At 41.1% G+C, this 23,745-nt stretch overlaps 2 protein-coding genes across 2 annotated transcripts; one reads left to right on the top strand and one right to left on the bottom strand.

The window, feature by feature from the left end:
* Nucleotides 1-621: 621 nt before the first annotated feature.
* On the bottom strand, nucleotides 622-5,581 carry LOC146253587 (uncharacterized). Its single transcript, XM_084677108.1, has 6 exons — nucleotides 5,363-5,581; nucleotides 4,727-4,855; nucleotides 4,421-4,614; nucleotides 4,122-4,269; nucleotides 3,572-3,776; nucleotides 622-1,097 (listed from the first exon to the last, which is right to left on the bottom strand). The coding sequence occupies exons 1-6, from the start codon at nucleotides 5,579-5,581 to the stop codon at nucleotides 793-795; spliced, it is 1,200 nt and encodes a 399-aa protein (XP_084533234.1). The 3' UTR covers nucleotides 622-792.
* Nucleotides 5,582-5,662: 81 nt separating this feature from the next.
* LOC146253588 (uncharacterized) lies at nucleotides 5,663-8,930 on the top strand. The gene is made up of 6 exons (XM_084677109.1): nucleotides 5,663-6,159; nucleotides 6,549-6,820; nucleotides 6,968-7,158; nucleotides 7,338-7,422; nucleotides 7,969-8,156; nucleotides 8,637-8,930. Exons 1-6 carry the CDS (start codon nucleotides 6,070-6,072, stop codon nucleotides 8,816-8,818), a joined length of 1,008 nt encoding a protein of 335 aa, XP_084533235.1. The 5' UTR covers nucleotides 5,663-6,069; the 3' UTR covers nucleotides 8,819-8,930.
* The last annotated feature ends 14,815 nt before the right edge of the window (nucleotides 8,931-23,745 follow it).

Below are 23,745 nucleotides of genomic sequence, written 5' to 3' on the forward strand. Positions count from 1 at the left end.
CACAGAGTTTCATGCATTCAAATTCCCCCCCAGTCATCTACACACCATACTCCACTAATTGAATGGTTACTTTTAAGTGTCAAAAATAAGTTGCACTATTAATAATACAAAAGCTGTGTCAAGTTGCATGGGTAGTTTTGATGGAGAGCAATCTTCAAGACATGCCACACATCTTTCATTGGATATAGGTTGGGGCTCTCACTGGGTCACTCAAGGATATTTACCTTTTTATTCCTTAGACTAGCGGTCACCAATCCTGTTGCAGGAGAGCTCCCTTTGTGTATAGGTTTCACTCCACACGACCTTAGCTGCCGTTAGTGAGTGGTTGCACAACTAACTAGCACACACATGGTGTACTTTTCTCTGTTCCTTTCGGGATGCAACATTCAAGTACCATACAAAGTCAAATACATTTCAACACCTAACTGCACCTTATCTTTCTGCATGAAATACGGTATCTTAAATATATCCAGATACATGTGTTAGTTATACTACATTTATTTAAGAACTCTGAAATCCAAACAAACATTCATGCACTTAAACTTAATAAAAAATGTCATTTCTGAAGAAGGGTCATTTCAGGTTTCAAATCAATTTTATTACAGACAAATGCAAAAGGGCAACATGGCGTTAAACTTGGAACTTTTTTATATACAAACTGTATATGTCAACGCTTAATAGGGCAACAAGAGATGTTAAGGGTGTTAAGGTGTTTGTGTGTGTGTGTGTGTGTGTGTGTGTGTGTGTGTATGCGTGCAGTTGTTTGTCTCTGGGAAAGAGGAAGTTTTCTTTTCATACATACAGTTCAGTAAGATGGATCAGATGCGTAAGAGCATCCTGGAAGGGTGTATATGTATTATTTATTAAATTGTCATAAATGACTGTCATGTCTGGAAACTGTTCTTCAAAGTGTCTCTCCACTTGGGCTTGCTCTTCTGCATTTATAAAGGGGTTGATGCCAAATGTTGAGGATCTGGTCAATGACGATCTGGTATCTGCCTCATAAAGATCCGCTGCTGCTGAGGCACAGGGGAGGAGATCCTCTGTGACCTTCTTGACACAGCCATGTTGTGCCAAGATGTTTGGAACTCCTCTGCCTGGTGTGAAACTCTTATTATTTCATTGTTATACATTGTTATACTTTGTTATACACTTTTTATTTATAACAATTCAATCGTGATTCACAAATGCACATCTTGAAATGGTGGTATGGATTTACAATCACACCCATGAATATTGAAGTAATATATTCAGTGTTTCCCCACAGATTACAAAGCTATTTGTGGCGGGGGGGGGGGGGGGGGGGGGTTCTTTTCACCAAAAGAACGAAGGGGAACCTTCGATTAAGACATGTCCGTCGGTACCTAGCGAAAAGTAGCGTCAACTTTCCTAGACCTTTAGCTACGGCACTAATGCTGAAGGCTCGCTGATGTAGCTGTCGGTCTTACTAGAACGGCGTATGCATCGTTGCTAACGTGTGCTGACGTAGTGACTGTTTGTGTATGTGAGAAAGACGCGTGCGTGAAAGAGACGGAGGGAGAGCAGGGAAAGGAAATTCAGCTGAACGAATACGCTGCGTGTTTATACCTAAATAGTGTTAACAAAAATTGTTTTTACAAAACGCAATATGTGGCGGCCGGTGTTGATTCTGTGGCGCACCGCCACAAATTAGTCTATGTGTGGGAAACACTGATATTGCATGTAACTGCATGCATTGTTTATTCATTGGAGCAATATAGTTGTAACTGCCCTTAGTTTATTAACATGTTTGTGTCTCATTAAGTTCATTTATGTAGTGGGTTATTGTAAGTTGTATGTGTAAATGTTACGTCTCCTACGTGTTCTAAATGGCTTGGGGCGGAACTAATTTGTGTACATTGCCTGTGGGACTTTTTTGTGTGAAACACACTCTGAGACAAAAGGATCTGCTATGCAGCGCTATTGACCTTATTCCGGAAGTCACGGTCACAGTCAGTATTCTCCTTTCCGGTTTAGATACTTTCCACTTTATAACGGTGCTAAAAGACAGTGTCTTAAGCAGGCTCTGGTACTCATTTATGGCTAATAGAGATGCCCAGCGTCAACTGTAGTTTGTGGCTGCCATAACAGGTGGAGAAGACGGAATCAGACCCTGTATTATCATTGTTTTGACCATGGAAAGAAGAGGTCCGAGTGTTGCGGCCGACATAATTTGCATCGACCTCCAACCAAAGTTGAGGATCTGCATCCCTGGCTGAAGGCGCTGAATTTAAAAAAACACCGAAGTTTCCTTTTGTCTGCTCGTATCAATAAAGGGTGTAAACTAACTATATTTTAGTATGTTTTAGTGTTCTCAATTCATGATATAAGTAGATACATGATTATAACCAAATGTATGGGCATGGCTGTGAGCAAAACAATTGCTGCAGTGCTTCTACATTTAATATAAAGCTTTTGAAACAACGCAGCAATCAAATTATTTCATGCGTCTTTCTAATTGCGATTAGATAGGAGGGAAGATACATATCTTGTAAGTTTTAACACGTTTCATATCGCTTGTACCAAAGCCCCTCGATGAAAAAGTTGTTACTATTTATTATTACAGCACAATTTGTCACTCATACATTTGCAGTTTATGGCTAATAGCAGAGACCTGATGTAAAAACTAGAGCCTCGAGTAGATAAACAAGAAGCTAGCCAACGTTCTACTGCTAACAGCGCTAGCTGGTCGGTTTTGAGGGGAAGTCTCAAATACATGTACTGACTGTAAAATTAATCACACGACTGAATTCTAGAGGACCTAAGCTTTCAAACAAAGTATAGCAAATGCATATGCCCTGCAGTGAAATCGTTAGAACATTTTATGTTTGTGGCTAATGCAGTGCAGGGCAGCGATCTGACCGGCAAACAAATTATATCAACACTTAAAAGTCGTTTTCAAGCCATCCAGTGAAAGGGTGTATTGTTGACTTGTTGTAGCACACGAACATAGCACATCTTGCACAAATCCACCAAATGATTTAATATTTTAGCAGCGGGACTTCTCGGCAGTTCTCCATTGAATTGAATGATATTCCCGGTGAAGCGGAAGTGCAAATACAACGGAAGTGTGAAAAGATGAAAAAAGTGGGCGGGGCGGAATAAGGTGAATAAGCGCAGTCCATTAACAAAAGTGTCTATATTAGCTGTTAACCTAAATTCTTTAAATTTAATTGAAACTTTAAAAAAAAAAGTTTGTTTAAGAAATCGTCTTTTAGCTCCTTTAGTAATTGTTGCCAAAGAGGTATGTTGATGTGTTGCCTCTTTAGCTAGCTCAGACGCATCGCTTGCTGTGTTAAGACAGCTAGTGCTAATACAATGAAGTTTCTGCGAGCAGCTGTTTTAAGTATTGTTTTATCTGCAGTTTTCACGGGATCGATCGACAACGATGGAATAAAGATCACCCTGTTCTTTAAAAAGATTCGTGTGTCTGCGCGTATTACTGGGGAGCTACAATAGTTAATTACTTGAGCTTTAAATTACTGCTTGCATAATTGTCCTCATAATGTTAAAGGTTGACATGAACTGATGTGAGAAGGCTGCATTAAAATACCTGGAATTCTGTGGGCATTCCATGAGTCCACAACTCTGTTGATCCCAATGCTGGCAATCTGACATGTCAGATTAGAAACACAGAACCTCACTGTACTGTCTTCCATGTTGATCCGCTCTTGGTCAAGTAGATTGACTAAAGCTGTCTTTATTGGGTAGTTGACCCTGTTGTTCATTTCAGGCCAAATCCGCTCAATTCTGTGATTCTGTAGATCAAGAAGAAAGAAAGATGTAGTATCCCTGACATTTGAATAATTTGAGAATATACTGTAACAAACAATTTTTGCAGATTGTTTTCCAAAACTGATTGAACATCTGCAGCAATGTAATACAATTATTTTCCAAAGTGCATTTTGTACATTAACTAAAGTAATTAAATACCAACATTCCAATTTGACAAACAAGAATTGTTTGTATTTATTTATTTGTATTAAGTACTGGTATGATACTGATGAATTCCAGGTTTCTGTATGTGTGTGTGGGTTTCTGGAATGGCAGCTCATTCATCACATGTACTGGTGAGTTATTTACTCATGGCTATATCAACCTACCCTTGTTGATTTGGTTTGTAGGTAAGGTGCTCTGTCCAGGTTGTTTCTGTAACCTGACAGTTGTTGTTGGATAAATAGAGTCAGGTAAAACTCTTTCCCGTTGTCTACCCTTACTTGATCCCACATTCCATATTCCAAAACCGCTGGTCTGTTAAAACAAATGTTCAACACAAAGAGCACAAGCACATTTAAAAAAAAAAACATTCATGACAACAAAAAATTGTTTAAGATACCACTAATAATTATATATGTGTATTAAATACAAATTGAAAATGTATACAACATCAATAACTGCTTACCTGTAAACATTCTCATAAATTATGAGGTTATTTTTCACAGGCATGGTTGAATGACCAACAATCTTAGAGGTCAAGCCATCAATGGCCAAGACATGTGTGGCCCCAAACATCACCAACTTTTCGTTCTGGTCCATGTGAAGCTTGTGTCCCATGTATTCAGCATGGTAGGGAAATGGGTTTAAGTTCCGTGCCCCCTAAAACAATCATATTTATTTAGATTGAAGCATAACCATTTTCTGTAAAGAAAAACCATTTGCATCAGCACATGTGGGATAACAATTAAGGCCCGTTGGGCAAAATACTTACATGACAACGTGCTTCGTGGTTTGGTTGCTGGACTGATCTTAGCGCAGCTCCAACTCGACCCTCAGACGCATGAATACCCTTGGTGGATAGGTAGCCAGTCATCATTTTACGTCCAAATGTGGGTCCGGTCTGTTGTGACAAAGTGACAAACACACCAACAGACATTAGACAGAAGCCTTCTTTATGTGACCTTTTTCATGATGGACGCACTACCTGGTGCTTAAAGACCCTAAAAGTAATTTGTTTCAATACATTTATGCAAAATGTATGTGTGTGTATATGACAGATGTAAAAATAGCCTATGAACTTATATGTAAATATGTTTAGGAATATGTCCCCCCCCGGGACGCAATCCGGACGCATGAGGTACCCCCTCAACCAGCACGTACGTCAACGCTCTCATGAGGCGCGATATGCACCTATCTCTAACATAAATGACCATTTCACAGTCTCTCGCTCGCTCGAAATACAAAATCCCCGATTTCCGGGAGATTGTATAGCATTTGCGGGCGTCAGGGAGCCGCTATTGAAATGCGGGAGACTCCCGGACCTTCCGGGAGACTTGGGATGTCTGACTATATATACATTTAGTTCTGTGGTTCATGACACAGAGAAACATACTTCTTGTGTACCCACCTCCTGTATACCTTTGGCCACTGCCAATTCCAAATGAGTGGCCGACACAACTCCTTTTAAAAAGTTATTGTCGGCACAAAACCGCTTGATGTTGTCTATCGAACACCCTCTTTGGACACCAGTGGAAGTCAGGAATGTCGAAATTTCTTTGTATGTCTTCCCTTGCATCTTCATTTCTTGAATAACTTCGCGGAAGGGTTCAAGTGTTGGTGAATTCATATTGCTGGCTTCAATATGGTTCAAAGGTAGGCCTACTTGAGGTACGTCCAGAGCCTGGTACGTCGAATCTAGTGTCACATGACCTTCCTGTATGTAGTCTACGTAACCGGTCGCCTGTTCAAAGCTAACGTGTGTTAATTATTATTTTTGTTTTATAGCTGCAGATCTAAGATCAGATTCCCAGCCCAAAATCTGATTCTTAAACATTCAGTAGAAATGCTGTACTGACTCAATATGTTTTTAATTAAATCTTTTAAACATAAAAAAATAATTAAGGTAGCCTACTATTGGATTAATTTGATGTAGGCCTATGTGTACTGAAATAAAACAGTGTATGAAGTTACCGACCGTGCCCCCTCAATATAGTGAGTAGTTAGAACTCCAACACGTGACGAATATGACCGCGCAACACTAGCAAGAACTCACCATCACCATCGTCAACGTGCAACAAAAAAGTTAAGCTAGCTACCTTTATAAAAAATAATAATATGGATACATATATCCTCTACCGTGGCAGCAAAAGGCTGACTTTTAAACAGGAGGACATGCAGGTCGAGAAGATCACCCGCATATTTCAGGTATTTTGTTAAATCGTTGGATTTTGAATGAAGGGGCAGTTGCTAGCTAAAGTTAGCTAGAGCTAACTTGCTTAGCTAACTAACCTCTAATTTCAGCGTGGGCTCGGGTGTCAGAAATAACTGCTAGCTAGCTTAGTAATTATACATCGTGGACCCAGTTGGTCCAACCCAGCCCCCTGCTCTTTCAGAAAAATATGTCCACAATGTTGTTAAAGAAAGTAGCCTAAGAATAGTAAGTTTTTTTTTTTGTTTTACCCATGAAGTATGTAAAGAACATACGCTTTTGTTTAGCAACCGTTTGGTAGCTATTCACGTGTTTAGTAGCTACAGTACACTATCGTGCTGCCCCAGCTTTGTAGTTACTAAAACAAAATGTGCTTCTTTATTAGGTCACCGGTAGCAGTCTTTACTTAACTGACGATGCCAACGTTGCCATATTCCCTGGAGAGCCAGGCTATTTCAGCGCCATTGACCTTGTTTATAGGTCCCATTATGAGGTCCATGGAGAGAGTGAAATTACCACCACCACCACCACCACTCCACCCATCACTCCGACCTCAGGACCGGGACGGTTTACATTTTCATCGCTGCCATCAGCATCAGCTAGCTCTGCTTTTGCCTGTAGTACCCCCCGTGCCAGCACTGTGAAGTCTTGGACAAGGTTTACCTTCATTTGAAATACTATTGTTTATTAGTATTTTGATATATAATAGAAATAAGTGTCAATAAATATTTTCCAATCCACTGACACTTTACCATGGGATCACATACTAATGAAGTATAATATTTATTCTATTTTGTGTTATAGAGCAATCAGCATTGGTGAGGTACAGAATGGAAAGCCAGTCGCAGTAAGTGTTGTGACGGTACGTTTCACAGAAATGGAGGCAAACGTACCGAGCATCATTGAAAAAGTGATGCTGGGTCTGAAGACAACTGAGTCACTGGTGCTGACTGATGCCAATTGGTGCGAAGTGTTGGACACCGAAGGAACAAGAGGTATTTAACTCAATAATGCTAAATACTGATTCAATAAAATTATTATTCTGTATTTTACCTGAAGTATCCTATCACATTATGTTACATTAAGTCATTCAATAACGGCTATGGTGGTAAAACACTTTTTCAGAACTGAGTATACAATTCATTGTGTGGTTTGTTTTCTATGTCTTTCCCAGGGTCAATGTATTGGAAGCAAAATTCCCGCAAAATAAATGCTATGTCCCACTCAGTTTTTATTCGACTGAGAAGGAAAAGGACCAGGTATGTGTTGGGGTCCTCTTTAGAAACATATTGTTGGCGGTAGTTCACATTTTTTACAATCTATGGTATCCCTTGCTCAACACATTTGGGCCATACACACTACTTTCCACATTATTATTGATATAAGTCACATTATGAGTCGGAACAAACTGTGATTTCAATCGTTTACTTTCATTTTTGTTTCATTTTAATCCAGGCCTCAATTAGGTGATTTTGGTTTCCGTTGACCTTTGTTATGTCATGTTGTTTCAATGAATAACACATGTACAATAACGATTTTCATCTTGAAAATGTTTCCTTCATCAAGACACAATGTGTGATTTAGGTGTTCCCTCAATAGTTTGAGCAGTGTATATATTACCATTCAATTGCTTTGACACATTCTCTCATGCAAGGAAATTAGTAGTTTTCTCCCGACTTTAGACTTATGCTGTAAATGAATGAAAACTTGTAAAATGTTGTTTGACATTGTTGTCACTGTCCAAGATATCAAAAACAACTCAATTATTAACTTTGTCCTGTTTTGTTATGTTACTTCTCCCAAAGAGATGACAATTCTGGACTGCAGGAGGTCTTGGACAAAGTTGAGGAAGTGCTGGAGGCCTCCCAAGGTCTAGAAGCTGTAGCTAACCAGATGAGGGAGCTGTCCACTCTGGTCACCAGAGACTCCATCAACATCCCGTGCCCCCAGGCAACCCACCTGAAAGAGTCCTTTACCTGCATGATTTGCAGAGGTAGAAAACAGACATTTTGTATTTATTTTTATAAATAAGTAGTGTTGGTTAACTATTTTGTTTATTGTACATTGCATGGAAATAGGCCAGAACAAATTTAAGGTATTTGATATATTCTGGAGTGGCTGGTCTCAATACCAGACTTTTAATGGACATGTGGTGGAGCAGAGCCTCACACTTGTTTTATTCTGATCTGGCAAGTCATTGGTTTAATCATTGAGCATACAAACACATCTCAGTGACATCTTACTATCCTTTTATCCATAGTATGTGTATGCCTGGACCACACAGGTCACAGACAAACATATAAAAACATGATCAAAGTTTGTGATGTCACAGAAGTATTTTAACCATGGATTAATTTATATGTATGGAATCAGTGAAGTTCAGCAACTGAATAGACTGATTTTTTGTTTAAAGAATTAGGAAATAGTGCACTATCATATAAATGTTTGGATATCTTTGCTATATCTTTTGCAGAAATAATGGATGAGCCTATGCTGTCTGGGTGTTGCCGGAGCTTGCTTGGGTGTAGGGCATGCTTTGATGAATGGGCACTGACATCCACCCAGTGCCCAAAGTGCCGGGCCGACTGCCCACTTGAGACCCTCATCCAGGTGGCTGGTCTGTCAACTGCTCTGGCCGTAATAAAAGACCTATAAAGGGTCTGTCTCTCACACACACACACACACACACATAAACGCCTTAACACCCTTAACATCTCTTGTTGCCCTATTAAGCGTTGACATATACAGTTTGTATATAAAAAAGTTCCAAGTTGCCCTTTTGCATTTGTCTGTAATAAAATTGATTTGAAACCTGAAATGACCCTTCTTCAGAAATGACATTTTTTATTAAGTTTAAGTGCATGAATGTTTGTTTGGATTTCAGAGTTCTTAAATAAATGTAGTATAACTAACACATGTATCTGGATATATTTAAGATACCGTATTTCATGCAGAAAGATAAGGTGCAGTTAGGTGTTGAAATGTATTTGACTTTGTATGGTACTTGAATGTTGCATCCCGAAAGGAACAGAGAAAAGTACACCATGTGTGTGCTAGTTAGTTGTGCAACCACTCACTAACGGCAGCTAAGGTCGTGTGGAGTGAAACCTATACACAAAGGGAGCTCTCCTGCAACAGGATTGGTGACCACTAGTCTAAGGAATAAAAAGGTAAATATCCTTGAGTGACCCAGTGAGAGCCCCAACCTATATCCAATGAAAGATGTGTGGCATGTCTTGAAGATTGCTCTCCATCAAAACTACCCATGCAACTTGACACAGCTTTTGTATTATTAATAGTGCAACTTATTTTTGACACTTAAAAGTAACCATTCAATTAGTGGAGTATGGTGTGTAGATGACTGGGGGGGAATTTGAATGCATGAAACTCTGTGTCAGTGACAGACTACAGGGAGGAGGTCAAGCGCCTAGCGGCATGCATAAACTGTGTCTGAGCAGGCTACACAGGATCATCAGTGCATAAGAACCTCACATGCACAAGCTGTGTCTGAGCAGGGTGCACAGGATCATCAGTGCACAAGAACCTCACATGCTGCTATCCCTGCATTTCAGTTGCACATTCCATTTTCCTCTGCACATTTAGAATTGCCATGATGTATATATTTTTACAGTTGTGTGAAAGAAGTTCAATGGAATGTTGAATCTATAAGCACTATCAGTTAGCTAACAATTTACAGCAACACCACCACACTAAGGGGCCAATACAATTGATTGATGTGATCTTATAATATTACTAATACAAATATAAATGGAAAAACACGACTAAGCCTACAGCATTTTGACATTAGTTTATTTAGCCTGTAGATGCATTGAATGAAGTCGGAAGGGCGAACTCCCAAGTCAATAAAGATTAATTGGCAAGTTTATAAACGTGAATACCCTAAAATGTAACTGATTGATAACCCATATTAGGCTAATCGAGTTAGATGGGGAAACTTTTACTTTGAAGGAACAGGTAGTGCTGACGACACATTCGGCCAATGACAGGCATTTCACACTTAGCTCCACCCACGTGAGAAAAATCCAAATATAAAGTTGTTTTATGGTTTGTGTTTAAAAAACGAGAAAACAAAATAACACGTCAAAATCCGTTTTTCCGTTTTTGCAAAAAAACGAAAAAACGGACTCACAAACGTTTTTCGTATTCATGCGTGTTCCGTTATAATGATATAAGGAATTAAACTCACGTACACGGACCGAAAATGAAAATGCATTTCCAGAAATGCGTTTTCATTTTAAGAACGTGGCTGCAAAATCGTGACCACAATTCAAATTCAAATGCATTTCCAGAAATTCGTTTTCAAGAACATGGCTGCAAAATCGTGACCACAATTCAAATTCAAACGCATTTCCAGAAATGCATTTTCGTTTTCGTGTTCTGCCCGCAAAGAACTGCCCATAATTCGAAAACGAAAATGCATTCTGAGCGGCGCAGCAGAGTGACGTCAGTAGCCTCTCTTCTTCAGCTCCCTGCTGACCGAGCTACCCATCTTGTTCGGTAGGGGGCGGTGTGCACATAGGCATTGCATTACATGACAACATTTGCCGGGAAATTGACTGAATTGCCGGGTCTTTAGAGGACGCATCACAGATCATGGCGCTCCCTCAAATTGTGCAGACACTGATAGAATTAGCTGAGCTGGTAGAAACTAATAATATATCTGAGTCTGATGCCCGTGACCGAGTAGAACAAACTGAGTTGCTAGTTGCTTGAGGAAGACCCAGATCATCTGGGATAGCACACATACGTCTTGCTGACGTCGGCCCGATGTGTAGAAGATACTTCGGCAAGATGTAGTATGGAGATAGTTGGTATTTGATCGAAACTGACTTCGAAACAGACGATGTGTGGACGATTAATCAAATCACACCCGGCCGCACTACAGATATATTCTGATAGATAACTCCTTATATGCTGTTAAATACTAGGCTATGTCCGATCTCAAAGCAAATATTTCACTATCCATAACCGATATGAAATGTCACTTAGCAAATGAACATAGCCTATAGGCTGAACATTGACTTTGATAGGAATAAGGAGACAATGAAAAATATGCTTGACCATCCAAAATTGGCTATTACCAATACAGTAGCTAGCTAGCGTGACTTGATTCAACCTGGATTTTCTGTGTGGGTATTATAATTAAGAGACACAATTGAAGTTCATGATTTTATATCAGGCTGGATGTTGATGGCATCAAGCTCTTAAAAGAACTCCAACACAGAAAAGAAAACAACGAAACATAAATATATAGGCTATAGCTTTGCCAGTTGTTCCACGTCTTCCATCGGTCTCCGCCGCCCTCAGAGTCTGTATCGACTCACTTGGTAACAGTAGCTGCCGATTTTGGCAAAGGAGAAGACACGAGTTTTTACAAGTTTCATAAGCACTTGCTCCATACTGTTCCTCCAACGAGCAACTGAGCTTTTGTTCTGAGGTAAAGTTTGGTCGTTCTGAAATCGTCTACTTTTCCCTGTGAAAGCAAGCTGTTTCACCTTTGGCCTATTTCAGACAAAATCTGAATTTCCGCAATCTGAATCTGAATTTCAGCAATCTGAATTTCAAGAATCTGAATTCCTGCAATCTGAATTTCAAGAATCTGAATTCCTGCAATCTGAATTTCAAGAATCTGAATTCCTGCAATCTGAATTTCAAGAATCTGAATTCCTGCAATCTGAATTTTTGAAATGTGTATTTTTGGATCAAAACAATTCAGTTTAATTAAATTTGGCATACAAATAATTCAGATAGGTATTATATATTAAACAGAAAAATATTTCAGTTTTATGAAATTCGACACACAAATATTTCAGATCTTTCATATTCAAATTCAGATACTTTTGTCAGCTTTCTAGCTCCATAAATCCGTTGCTTTGCATCCTCCGACGGATGGTCTGGTGGCCTACGCCGAACAGCTCCGCTATGTCCTTTATTTTAAAACCATTTAATAAATAGTTTTCGATGGACTCGAACGGGATGTGGATGGTTGGTCGTCCCCGTCCCATTCGAGGCTCCACAGCATCCAGCCATTCCAGGACTGAAGAGAGGGTTACTATAGCAACCTCATTAATGTGTACGTCTGTGACCATAGACATATATGTCTATGTCTGTGACGGCAGAGTATGCAGCCAAGCTCTCTGTGACTCTGTCTACTCGGTCATGGGCATCAGACTCAGATATAGCTATTATTAGTTTCTACCAGCTCAGCTATCAGTATTACTATGTAGCCGACTGTTTGGGTTTGTTTATGTTGCATTAATCATTAGAGACGGACACGGTCTTCGGGCACACTTTGTACATCTTTACTGTAGCTCCACCACACATAGCATTTCACTCCACTCACTTTCTTCCAACGTCAGAACCACACACCCCTGTCACAATAAAAGCCCACAAGAAAATACCTTACAAGTATCTGCACAATTTGAAGGATCGCCATAATCTGTGATGTGTCCTAGTCTAAAGACCCGGCAATTCAGTCAATTTCCCGGCAAATGTTGTCATGTAATGCAATGCGTATGTGCACACCGCCCCCTACCGAACAAGATGGGTAGCTCGGTCAGCAGGGAGCTGAAGAAGAGAGGCTACTGACGTCACTCTGCTGCGCCGCTCAGAATGCATTTTCGTTTTCGAATTATGGGCAGTTCTTTGCGGGCAGAACACGAAAACGAAAATGCATTTCTGGAAATGCGTTTGAATTTGAATTGTGGTCACGATTTTGCAGCCATGTTCTTGAAAATGAATTTCTGGAAATGCATTTGAATTTGAATTGTGGTCACGATTTTGCAGCCACGTTCTTAAAATGAAAATGCATTTCTGGAAATGCATTTTCATTTTCAAATTTTACATTTCAAATTGAATTTTGGTATCTATTTGCTGGGGCATATTTTGAAAATTAAATTTCAAATGTCTTTTTCGTTTTCATTTTAATTAAGTGAAAGAATGAGCAGTCTTAAAGAAGAAAATTAAAATGCAAATAGGATGATTGATTACAAATTTTATTTATGAGTCAAATAATGCAGCCACATTATTAAAATGAAAAAGCATTTCTGGAAATGCATTTTCATTTGAATTTTGGTCACGATTTGCTTCCATATCAGTCCGCCTCTATCGCCAGATTCGTCACAAATTCACAAATATATTACTGGCGATTTTCAAGTCGGATCTCATATTTGCTGCGGCAAATATGAAAGTAGGCCAATAGGCTACGTGCGCACTACATTAGGCAACCATTTGCGACAAAATAAATAGAGACAAAATAAAACATTTGCAGGCTCGCATGAAGTGGGTTTCGATCCCATTAGAGCAAAAACACGTGCGCACGTAGGCCCGTTGACTTACACCGCGTGCTATACCAGCTCTGACATGTTGGCAATAAGAATACGTAATTCTCAACTATGTTGGCCTTCACAGGTAACATTTTGATTTGGCTTCTTCTGAATTAACTGGTTCCCATAGACACTACCCGAATGTAGGCTACTCATCACGTATTTCGGGTTTGTTCCGAGGCAATAGCCGTATTTACCACGACATCAAAGCTCCTTCTGATACCACATATTAAAAATTCATACGAAGAACGTCGCTGCTAACCCAGACAGTACGATCAAAATAAGCGTAACACAACATGGAAACATTCGTTTCCTATGCAATTTGTGTTGCCTATGGCTGAGTGTTTCTTCGCTATATATCTTTTGAAATCAATTCATTTCATAATTGAATATTCTGAACAAATGTAATGAGCACTACATTACAGCCAAGCACACCATAATAAATGGAAGCTAAGAAAATAAAAGATGCGAGTTGGATTCGATCCCACGAGCTAAAACACCTGCATCATTACAAACCATTGCATTATACCGTGAACTACTGAAGCACATGCATGAAATGGTCACAAATTTCTCTCAGAAACTCTGCTGCGCCGCTCAGAATGCATTTTCGTTTTCGAATTATGGGCAGTTTTTTTGCGGGCAGAACATGAAAACGAAAATGCATTTCTGGAAATGCGTTTGAATTTGAATTATGGTCACGATTTTGCAGCCATGTTCTTGAAAATGAAAATGCATTTCTGGAAATGCATTTGAATTTGATTTGTGGTCACGATTTTGCAGCCACGTTCTTAAAATGAAAACGCATTTCTGGAAATCCATTTTCATTTTCGAATTTTACATTTCAAATAGAATTTTGGTATCTATTTGCTGGGGCATATTTTGAAAATTAAATTTCAAATGTCTTTTTCGTTTTCATTTTAATTAAGTGAAAGAATGAGCAGTCTTAAAGAAGAAAATTAAAATGCAAATAGGATGATTGATTACAAATTTTATTTATGAGTCAAATAATGCAGCCACATTTTTAAAATGAAAAAGCATTTCTGGAAATGCATTTTCATTTTCATTTTGGTCACGACTTGCTTCCATGGTCTGATAGGTGCACGCACAGCTGGGAAAACCAGTTGTCTTGAAAACCAGTCGGCTTGTATGGCGAGCGGAAAGGGACATGGATAACCTGCCTAAGGACACTGTCGTTTGACATCTACTTCTGGATAAGTTGCAACGACGTCAGACCTATTTATGGATTACGTACTTGTGGATAACGTCGTCGCCATACTTTTACCTACATTTTAGAGTCAATTTATAGCTATAAAGTTTTTGCCAGTTCATCATTTTCGAGCTTTTAACACTAAGCAAAGGCATTGTCAGAAGATGACTTTAGTCGTAGCCCGACATTAAAAACATTTTATAGTCGGATGCCTGATCGCGTTGTTGTACCCAGTCAAAGGAATAAACACACAGGAACATCATGAACATTCAATTGTCTAGCCCAGTTATCCCGGCAAAACATGTGACATAATGTTCTATATTTATTGCCAGGACACGGTCCAAGTAGCCTAGGCATACGTAAAATTGAAAGCTAATTTGTTTGGAATGTCTAGGCTAATAGCCTACTCGATGTTGATGTTACATGTTGATGTTCAGCCTATTCAATTTAACAACTTCAGAAGGACAAGACAGGCAGTGGATAACATACTGGTTGAGAATGTCTATTGTGGTGCTATTCCTAGAAACATTGGGACTCCAGTTCCAAGAGTGGATGGCGGGAGAAGCCCATATGAAAGTAGCAGTCTATTCTATCTATTACTAGATAGGCCTACTAACGAATATAAAACTCCTCATATTGTGATATTATTTAACTGCCTTGATTCCTGTATTCATGGTCCAGTCTTCTGAGATGCTCAACTTGAGTGTATCAGACACGTGCACTTCATACATCTATAATAAATACGTTGAATTTATCTTGAAATTGTACTTGGTGATTCACTTCATTGACTTGGTACTTTCACAGCAATTGGGTATTATCTAATACATCTTCAGTATTAACCCTGTAAGTTGTGAATTTAATGGTATAGAATCATGTTTCAAGCAATATCAATAGGCTAGTGACAAATAAACTTTGGTATCATGTTACAGTGTGCTAGGTTCTGTTAGTGTAGCGTCCACACAAAAAATGAAAACCTTCACTGATTGTCTGAATATGTTTAATTTGCTGTCTTGCACTTCTTAATAAGCTGTACCCTAATATGCTGGGTCTCTCTATTACTAGCAGGAACATCATCACTGTTTGCTTTTTAGTTTGTAATGATTCTCTACACACTCTACACTTGCACTGATCCCACATCCACTCCCTACACTACTAATTTACATGATCCCTAATTTACATCCAACAGTTTCTTTGTAAGCCCTTTTTATTGAATAAATACACTGTTATCCTTATTTTCTGTGCCTTGTCACTGCCTGAAGTGCCTACGTATCTATCTATTCTTCCTTCATATATGAACCCGGTTGGCTACACACCTCATGCCGGGCTTATACAGATGTGTGTATTGGCACTTTGAAAGGTTTGAATGATTATATCCACATATCAATGTAGAATTATTAAATGTTCAAAATGTGAATAGCCTACAAACAATTAGCATACTACAGGCTAGAGGCGATTCTAGGTTTTAAACCATGCTCAAAATGAATACTGGATCTTAAAATGTATAATTAATCATTAGAGTACAACAAACCATGATAGAACATACAACTCTGACATCACTTTAACATGTTCTAAAAACCTTTAATCGTTTGTGTACATTAGTTTGGAAATGTATTTTTTTCATCCCAACAGTAGGGGGTGCAAAAGCACCCCCTGCACCTGTTGTAAAATCCTCTATGCTACAGGATTGACAGGATATGCACAGTTGGCTACTATAGTTCTCAATAAAGACATTTTAACATATGAAACATGTAGCCTAATGCACGACTTGATTTCACTCAATAAGGTTTGAAAAAAAAATTCAATGAAGTTCTCAATAAATACATTTTAACATATGAACCAAGTAGCCTTATGCACAACTTGATTTCACTCAATAAGGTTTGACAAAACAAGTCAGTGACGGCGGCGACGTAGCTACTTAGTAGGTGTGTTGTTTGACGACGACGGCTTAGTGACGACGTACTTATCTCAGACGTACTTAGTAGGCGTAAGTATTTTGTATACTTTCGAACATGCGTCGCCGCGACGTCGCCGCCGGTAGACATTCCTTACATGCCGACGTATGGTTAGGCTGCTCCTTCTCCTGGTAAGCCGAATGTCCCTTTCCTCTCCTCATAGCAAACGAGCCGGTGCACTGGTTCGACTCCGTCGGCGTGGGGCAGCGTTACCGGGGATATTTCTCTCCAACGTGCGTTCACTGAGCAACAAACTGGATGAACTTCAGCTACTGGTGTGGAAAAACAGAGACTTTCATTCATCTTCCGTTTTGTGCTTTACGGAGACATGGCTGAGTGAACTGATCCCAGACTCTGCGCTACAGCTAGCAAGTTTCAAACTGCTGAGAGCGGATCGTGACCCTGTGCTCTCTGGCAAAACGAAGGGTGGTGGTATTTATTTTTACATTAACAGTGGCTGGTGTGATGATGTGACAGTGATTCTGCAGCACTGTTCTCCTGATCTGGAATCATTTTTTATTAACTGTAAACCTTATTACTCGCCACGTGAGTTTGCTTCATTCATACGGGTCGGCGTCTACATGCCCCCTCAGGCTAGCGCCAACGAGGCTCAACGTGTGCTCGCTAACCAGATATTGTGCGTGGAGCATAAAAATCCGGATTCCTTGGTTATTGTGCTAGGCGACTTTAACAAAGGCAATCTCACTCAAGAACTCCCCAAATACAATACAACTCATCAAATGCCCTACCAGAGAAGGGAACACTTTGGATCACTGCTACTCTAAAATCAGTAAAGCATACCATGCGGTTCCCCGAGCACCACTGGGTCACTCAGACCACGCCATGGTTCATCTGATTCCTGCATACAGGCAGAAGCTTAAGCGCTGCAAGCCTGCTGTGAGGACATCGAAACAGTGGACCAGTGAGGCTATGGAGGAATTGCGGTCGTGCTTGGACTCTACTGACTGGGATATGTTCATGACTGCCTCCAATAGTCTGGATGAGCTCACAGAGGCTGTGACATCATACATCAGCTTCTGTGAGGACTGCTGTATACCAACACTCACCAGGGTGAGCTACAACAATGACAAACCCTGGTTTACAGCTAAACTCAAAAGGCTGAGGCTGGACAAAGAGGCCGCATTTAGGAGTGGGGACAGGGACAGTTTCAAGGAGTCGAAGAACAGGTTTAGCAAGGCGGTGAGAGAGGCTAAACGACTGTACTAAGAGAGGCTGAAGCGCCAGTTCTCTGCTAACGACTCTGCTTCTTTCTGGAGTGGGCTCAGGCAGATCACCAACTTCAAGCCCAGATCCCCCCACTCTACTAACGACTCTCGTCTGGCCAACGACCTGAACGAGTTCTACTGTCGTTTTGAAAGACAATTGGACAGTCCTGTTCAACTCCTTTCCACCCGTGAGGCCTCCCCCCTCCCCCCCTCTACAGTGACGACCCTCTCCATTCAGGAGAGAGAAGTGAACAAACTGTTCAAGAGACGGAAAGCAAAGCAGCTGGGCCGGACTCTGTCTCTCCAGCCACCCTCAAGAACTGTGCTGACCAGCTGTCTCCAGTGTTTACCTACATCTTCAACACCTCCCTGGAGACATGCCATGTGCCAGCCTGTCTCAAGTCCTCCACCATCATCCCTGTGCCCAAAAAGCCCAGGCCAACTGGACATAATGACTACAGACCCGTCGCCCTGACCTCTGTGGTAATGAAGTCTTTTGAGCGCCTGGTGCTGGCACACCTCAAAGCCATCACAGACCCTCTACTGGACCCCCTGCAGTTTGCCTACAGAGCCAACAGGTCTGTGGACGATGCAGTTAATATGGCCCTCCACTTCACCCTACAGCACCTGGACTCCCCAGCATTCTACGCCAGGATCCTGTTTGTGGACTTCAGCTCTGCCTTTAATACCATCATCCCCGCTCTGCTTCAGGACAAGCTCTCCCAGCTGAATGTGCCTGATTCCATCTGCAGGTGGATCACAGACTTCCTGTCTTACAGGAAGAAGTGCGTTAAGCTGGGAACACAAGTCTCTGATTCCCGGTCCATCAGCACTGGATCTCCCCAGGGCTGCGTCCTTTCTCCTCTACTCTTCTCCCTGTACACCAACAGCTGTACCTCCAGTCATCCGTCCGTGAAACTCCTGAAGTTTGCGGACGACACCACCCTCATTGGGCTCATCTCTGGTGGAGACGAGTCTGATTATAGGTGGGAAGCAGACAACCTGGTGACCTGGTGCAGCCAGAACAACCTAGAGCTCAATGCCCTCAAGACAGTGGAGATGGTTGTGGACTTCAGGAAGAACACAGCCCCACTCACCCCCATCACCCTGTGTGACTCCCCAGTCAACACTGTGGAGTCCTTCCGCTTCCTGGGCACTATCCTCTCCCAGGACCTCAAGTGGGAACTGAACATTAGCTCCCTCACCAAGAAAGCACAACAGAGGATGTACTTCCTGCGGCAGCTGAAGAAATTCAACCTGCGAAAGGCAATGATGGTGCACTTCTACACAGCCATCATTGAGTCCATCCTCACCTCCTCCATCACCACCTGGTACGCAGCTGCCACTGCCAAGGACAACAGCAGGCTGCAGCGTATCATCCGCACTGCAGAGAAGGTGATTGGCTGCAATCTGCCTTCCCTCGAGGACCTGCACACCTCGAGGGCCGTGAGACGGGCGAAGAAGATTGTGTGTCCTTAAAAACTATTTACATTTTGCACTACACTCAATTCCTGTAATTATTTGTATTTTATATTGTAAATTGGCAACTTATATTTTACTTTATTGTATATTTTATTTTAATTATATTCCACTTAGTATTGCTAGTTTATGTATCCTTAGTATAGTTAGACCACATATTTACATTTAAGATTCCTATATGTTAACTGTATGCACCTTCCTGCCAAAGCAAATTCCTTGTCTGTGCAAACTTTCATGGCGAATAAATCCCATTCTGATTCTGATTCCGATGTACACACGTAAATTACGTCTCAAACTTTGAGAAGTTGTCAAAAGCACGCGTCTAAAAAACCGCGTGCTTTGAACCTGTCATGTAACACGTTGCCAATTACACACGTAATTTACGTCTCAAATTTTGAGACGTGTCGAGCAAACCACACAAAATTAACGCCTGGTTTGGCACAATCAGCGTCTGGTTTTCCAAAATTAAAGTCTGCTTGCTTGAATCTCCGATGGGAAATTATAACAACAATTGTAACATCTAATACGTAAGTCAAGTAGGTCTAGGGATGCTCGTGCGAGCTACTATGAAATGCAATGTTGGTTAGCTAGTTAGCTATTAGTATGAAGTTGGTGGTCACACTTGCAATACTTGAAAGGGGTGCAGACTAGAGACAAATAAATGCAGTAATATCAGGCTGGCTGGTTGTCTGGCTTGGAGCTTGGTGAACTTTCCTTGCACTGCGATTGCGTTGCCTCAGTATTGTGCGCGATTTGGTTTCACTGCCAACATTCCTTAATGTAAGAGGCAATGTGCAAACTCAGTTGGTGGCAAAATACAACTGTTGTTACTATTCATGTCAAGTGTATTTTATTGTCATTTTTAATTACTTATGGTTGTACAAACAAAACAGAGTTTCCCCAGGACCATGATGCCATATTAAAAAACATGACAGTAAGGTGGCAGGGTCAACGTATATGTAGCCAACAGTGACAGGGCAGTATGTACACTGACAGGAAAGTATGTACAGTGACAGGACAGTATGTACAGTGACAGGGCAGTATGTACAGTGATTGGAGGTAGCAGTTATGAAGTGATAGGTTCTCGTGCCAATATATTGTGATGCGAATTTGTTGAGCGGTCATCTTTCTTGTATAGACTTAGAAAAGTGAAATACACACGGTGAGATAAATAAAGGTTCATCGGCTGTCCTTCACATTCACACACTGTTGTCTTTATACTTAACAGATCATCTATGATGTCCCAAAGGCCCAACTCATTTCAGGTCAACTTATGGCAGCAACCTTGCAGGTGGGTTTCACTGTGCAACCAGTCCAAACCAAGCTGCTGCTGGGCCAAGGGATGATTGTAATGGCACACTGGGACTTGTAGATGACCTGAAATAAATATTTGTCTTTCTGCTGTGTAAGATGTAGGCTTAGTGCTTTTAACTTGAGTTGAATGCTGTTAAACACTGCCATGGTCATCAAACACTAGCCATGGCTCTACTTCAGAAAGGATACTGTTCACAGCTGTATGAGTCAATAGCACATTACCATTACCTGAATGACTTGTAGTGACCGGGAGGCTATGCCTGTTGTGATGATAGTATAAACCAGATTGTTGCCTTTATGTGCACTGTTTGGGTCTCCTTTCTCTGTCTTCTGTTGCTGTGTCTTTGGTTCTGTTGCAGGTTGGCAGGCAGGTAGAGGAGCTGTGATTGCTGCAGGGGCACAGCTGTGACCTGTGCCTTGGTCCTTAATAAGCTGTGCCCTAACAAGCTGGGTCTCCATTACAAGCAGGAACATCATTACTGTTTGCTTTTTAGTTTGTAATGATTCTCTATACTTGCACTGATCCCACATCCATTCCCTACACTACTAATTTACATGACCGTCACATACAACCGTTTTTTTGCAAGCACTTTCTATTGAATAAATACGCTGTTATCCATGTTCATGTGGCTTGCCACTTCCTTCATTTACTTCTGGAGCTATACAAGTTTACGATCTGCGAACTGAGAACTGTCTAATTGTGGCCTAGGCGATGGTGACAACCCAGGCCTACTCATACATTAACTTTCACCTGTGTATTGCGTCTCTGTCTTGGGTCATGACCAAGGATGTCTCCATGGCAATACTATCTGTGAACTGAGAATCTGGCTGATTGTGGCTTAGGCGAAGGCGCCAACCCAGGCACACTCATACACACCCCTGTGCTGAGGTGTTTTTTGCCTGTTCCCACACTGTACTCCCCTAGGAGCATAGTCTGGGGGTTGCCTTTTTTTTCTCCTCTCTCCTCATGTTATGCTGAATATTTCTTCCCGTCCTGTCTACCCCCTTGTCATGTTTGTGTATTAGAAACTGCAAGTGGCAGCTCAGATCTAAGACGGATTCGAGAGACCGCAGATAGAGTGCGGCTAGTTAGATCAACACTTTTATTATTATTGTTTTTTTTGTTGATTTTATGTAAAGCACTTTGAGCTGCAATTCTTGTATGAAAAGTGCTATATAAATAAAGTCTTATTTACTATACAAGGAAGATGACCGCTCAACAAATTGGCATCACAATATATTGGCACGAGAACCTATCACTTCATTACTGCTACCTCCAATCACTGTACATACTGTCCTGTCACTGTACATACTGTCCTGTCACTGAACATACTGTCCTGTCACTGAACATACTGTCCTTTCACTGTACATACTGTCCTGTCACTGAACATACTGTCCTGTCACTGAACATACTGTCCTTTCACTGTACATACTGTCCTTTCACTGTACATACTGTCCTGTCACTGAACATATTGTCCTGCTACTTTACATACTGTCCTGTCACTGCATACTGCCCTGTCACTGTACATACTGCCCTGTCACTGTTGGCTACATATACGTTGACCCTGGCACCTTACTGTCATGTTTTTTAATATGGCATCATGGTCCTGGGGAAACTCTGTTTCGTTTGTACAACCATAGGTAATTGAAAATGACAATAAAATACATTTGACTTGAATAGTAACAACAGTTGTATATCGCCAACAACTGAGTTTGCGCATTGCCTCTTACATTAAGGAATGTTGGCAGTGAAACCTAATCGCGCACAATACTGAGGCAACGCAATCGCAGTGCAAGGGCAGTTCACAAAACTCCAAGCCAGACAGCCAGCCAGCCAGCCTGATATTACTGCATTTATTTGTCTCTGCACCCCTTGTTATATCATAGTATTGCAATTGTGATCCCCAACTTCAAATTAATAGCTAACTAGCTAACCAACATTGTATTTGATAGTAGCCTAGCTCGCATGAGCATCCTAAGACCTACTTTACTTACGTATTAGATGTTACAATTGTTAATTTCCCATCGGAGATTCAAGCAAGCAGACTTTAATTTTGGAAAACCAGACGCTGATTGTGCCAAACCAGGCGTTAATTTCGTGTGGTTTGCTCGACACGTCTCAAAATTTGAGACGCAATTTACGTGTGTAAATGGCAACGTGTCACGTGACACGTTCAAAGCACGCGTTTTTTTAGACGCGTGCTTTTGACACGTCTCAAAGTTTGAGACGTAATTTACGTGTGTAAATGGCAACGTGTCACGTGACACGCTTCAATTCGAGGCGAAAAAGACGCCGACTTTGTATGGAAGTCGGCGTTAATTACGCGTGGTTGACACACGGGGGCGTCTTAATACTTGCCCACTAGGCCTTCCATATCATGGCAATGGCAACGTGTCACGTGACACGTTCAAAGCACGCGTTTTTTTAGACGCATGCTTTTGACACGTCTCAAAGTTTTAGACGTAATTTACGTGTGTAAATGGCAAAGTGTCACGTGACACGCTTCAATTCGAGGCGAAAAAGACGCCGACTTTGTATGGAAGTCAACGTTTTTTACGCGTGGTTGAGACGACTTTGCATGCCAAGTCAGCGTTTTTTACGCGTGGTTGACACGGGGGCATCTTAATACTTGCCCACTAGGCCTTCCATACCTAACCATATGTCGCCGCAAGACCGTGTGGATTTTTTAAATGGAAGTGAATGGGACTGCAAGCGAGACACTGGCGGCGATGACATGTAAGGAACGTCTACCGGCGGCGACGTCGCGGCGACGCATGTTCGAAAGTATACAAAATACTTACGCCTACTAAGTACATCTGAGATAAGTACGTTGTCACTAAGCCGTCGTCGTCAAACAACACACATACTAAGTAGCTACGTCGCCGCCGTCACTGACTTGTTTTTTCAAACCTTATTGAGTGAAATAAAGTCGCAAGGCTACATGTTTAATATGTTAACATTTCTTTATTGAGAGCTATAGTTTGAGAGTAGCCAACTGTGCACAGTCTGTAGCATAGATGATTTTACAACAGTTGCAGGGGGTTCTTTTGCACCCCC

Source organism: Hypomesus nipponensis, chromosome 17, assembly GCF_054491055.1.
Source record: "Hypomesus nipponensis isolate SF chromosome 17, ASM5449105v1, whole genome shotgun sequence".
In the NCBI taxonomy this organism is placed as follows: domain Eukaryota; kingdom Metazoa; phylum Chordata; class Actinopteri; order Osmeriformes; family Osmeridae; genus Hypomesus; species Hypomesus nipponensis.

Coding starts and splice junctions, on each gene's coding strand:
- LOC146253587 (XM_084677108.1), bottom strand. CDS start 5,581: ATGAATTCACCAACACTTGAACCCTTCCGCGAAGTTATTCAAGAAATG. Junction 3,777..4,121: donor TACAAACCAAATCAACAAGG/GTAGGTTGATAT, acceptor CTTGATCTACAG/AATCACAGAATTGAGCGGAT. Junction 1,098..3,571: donor GAATGCCCACAGAATTCCAG/GTATTTTAATGC, acceptor GTTTCACACCAG/GCAGAGGAGTTCCAAACATC.
- LOC146253588 (XM_084677109.1), top strand. CDS start 6,070: ATGGATACATATATCCTCTACCGTGGCAGCAAAAGGCTGACTTTTAAA. Junction 7,159..7,337: donor GGACACCGAAGGAACAAGAG/GTATTTAACTCA, acceptor TGTCTTTCCCAG/GGTCAATGTATTGGAAGCAA. Junction 8,157..8,636: donor TACCTGCATGATTTGCAGAG/GTAGAAAACAGA, acceptor TATCTTTTGCAG/AAATAATGGATGAGCCTATG.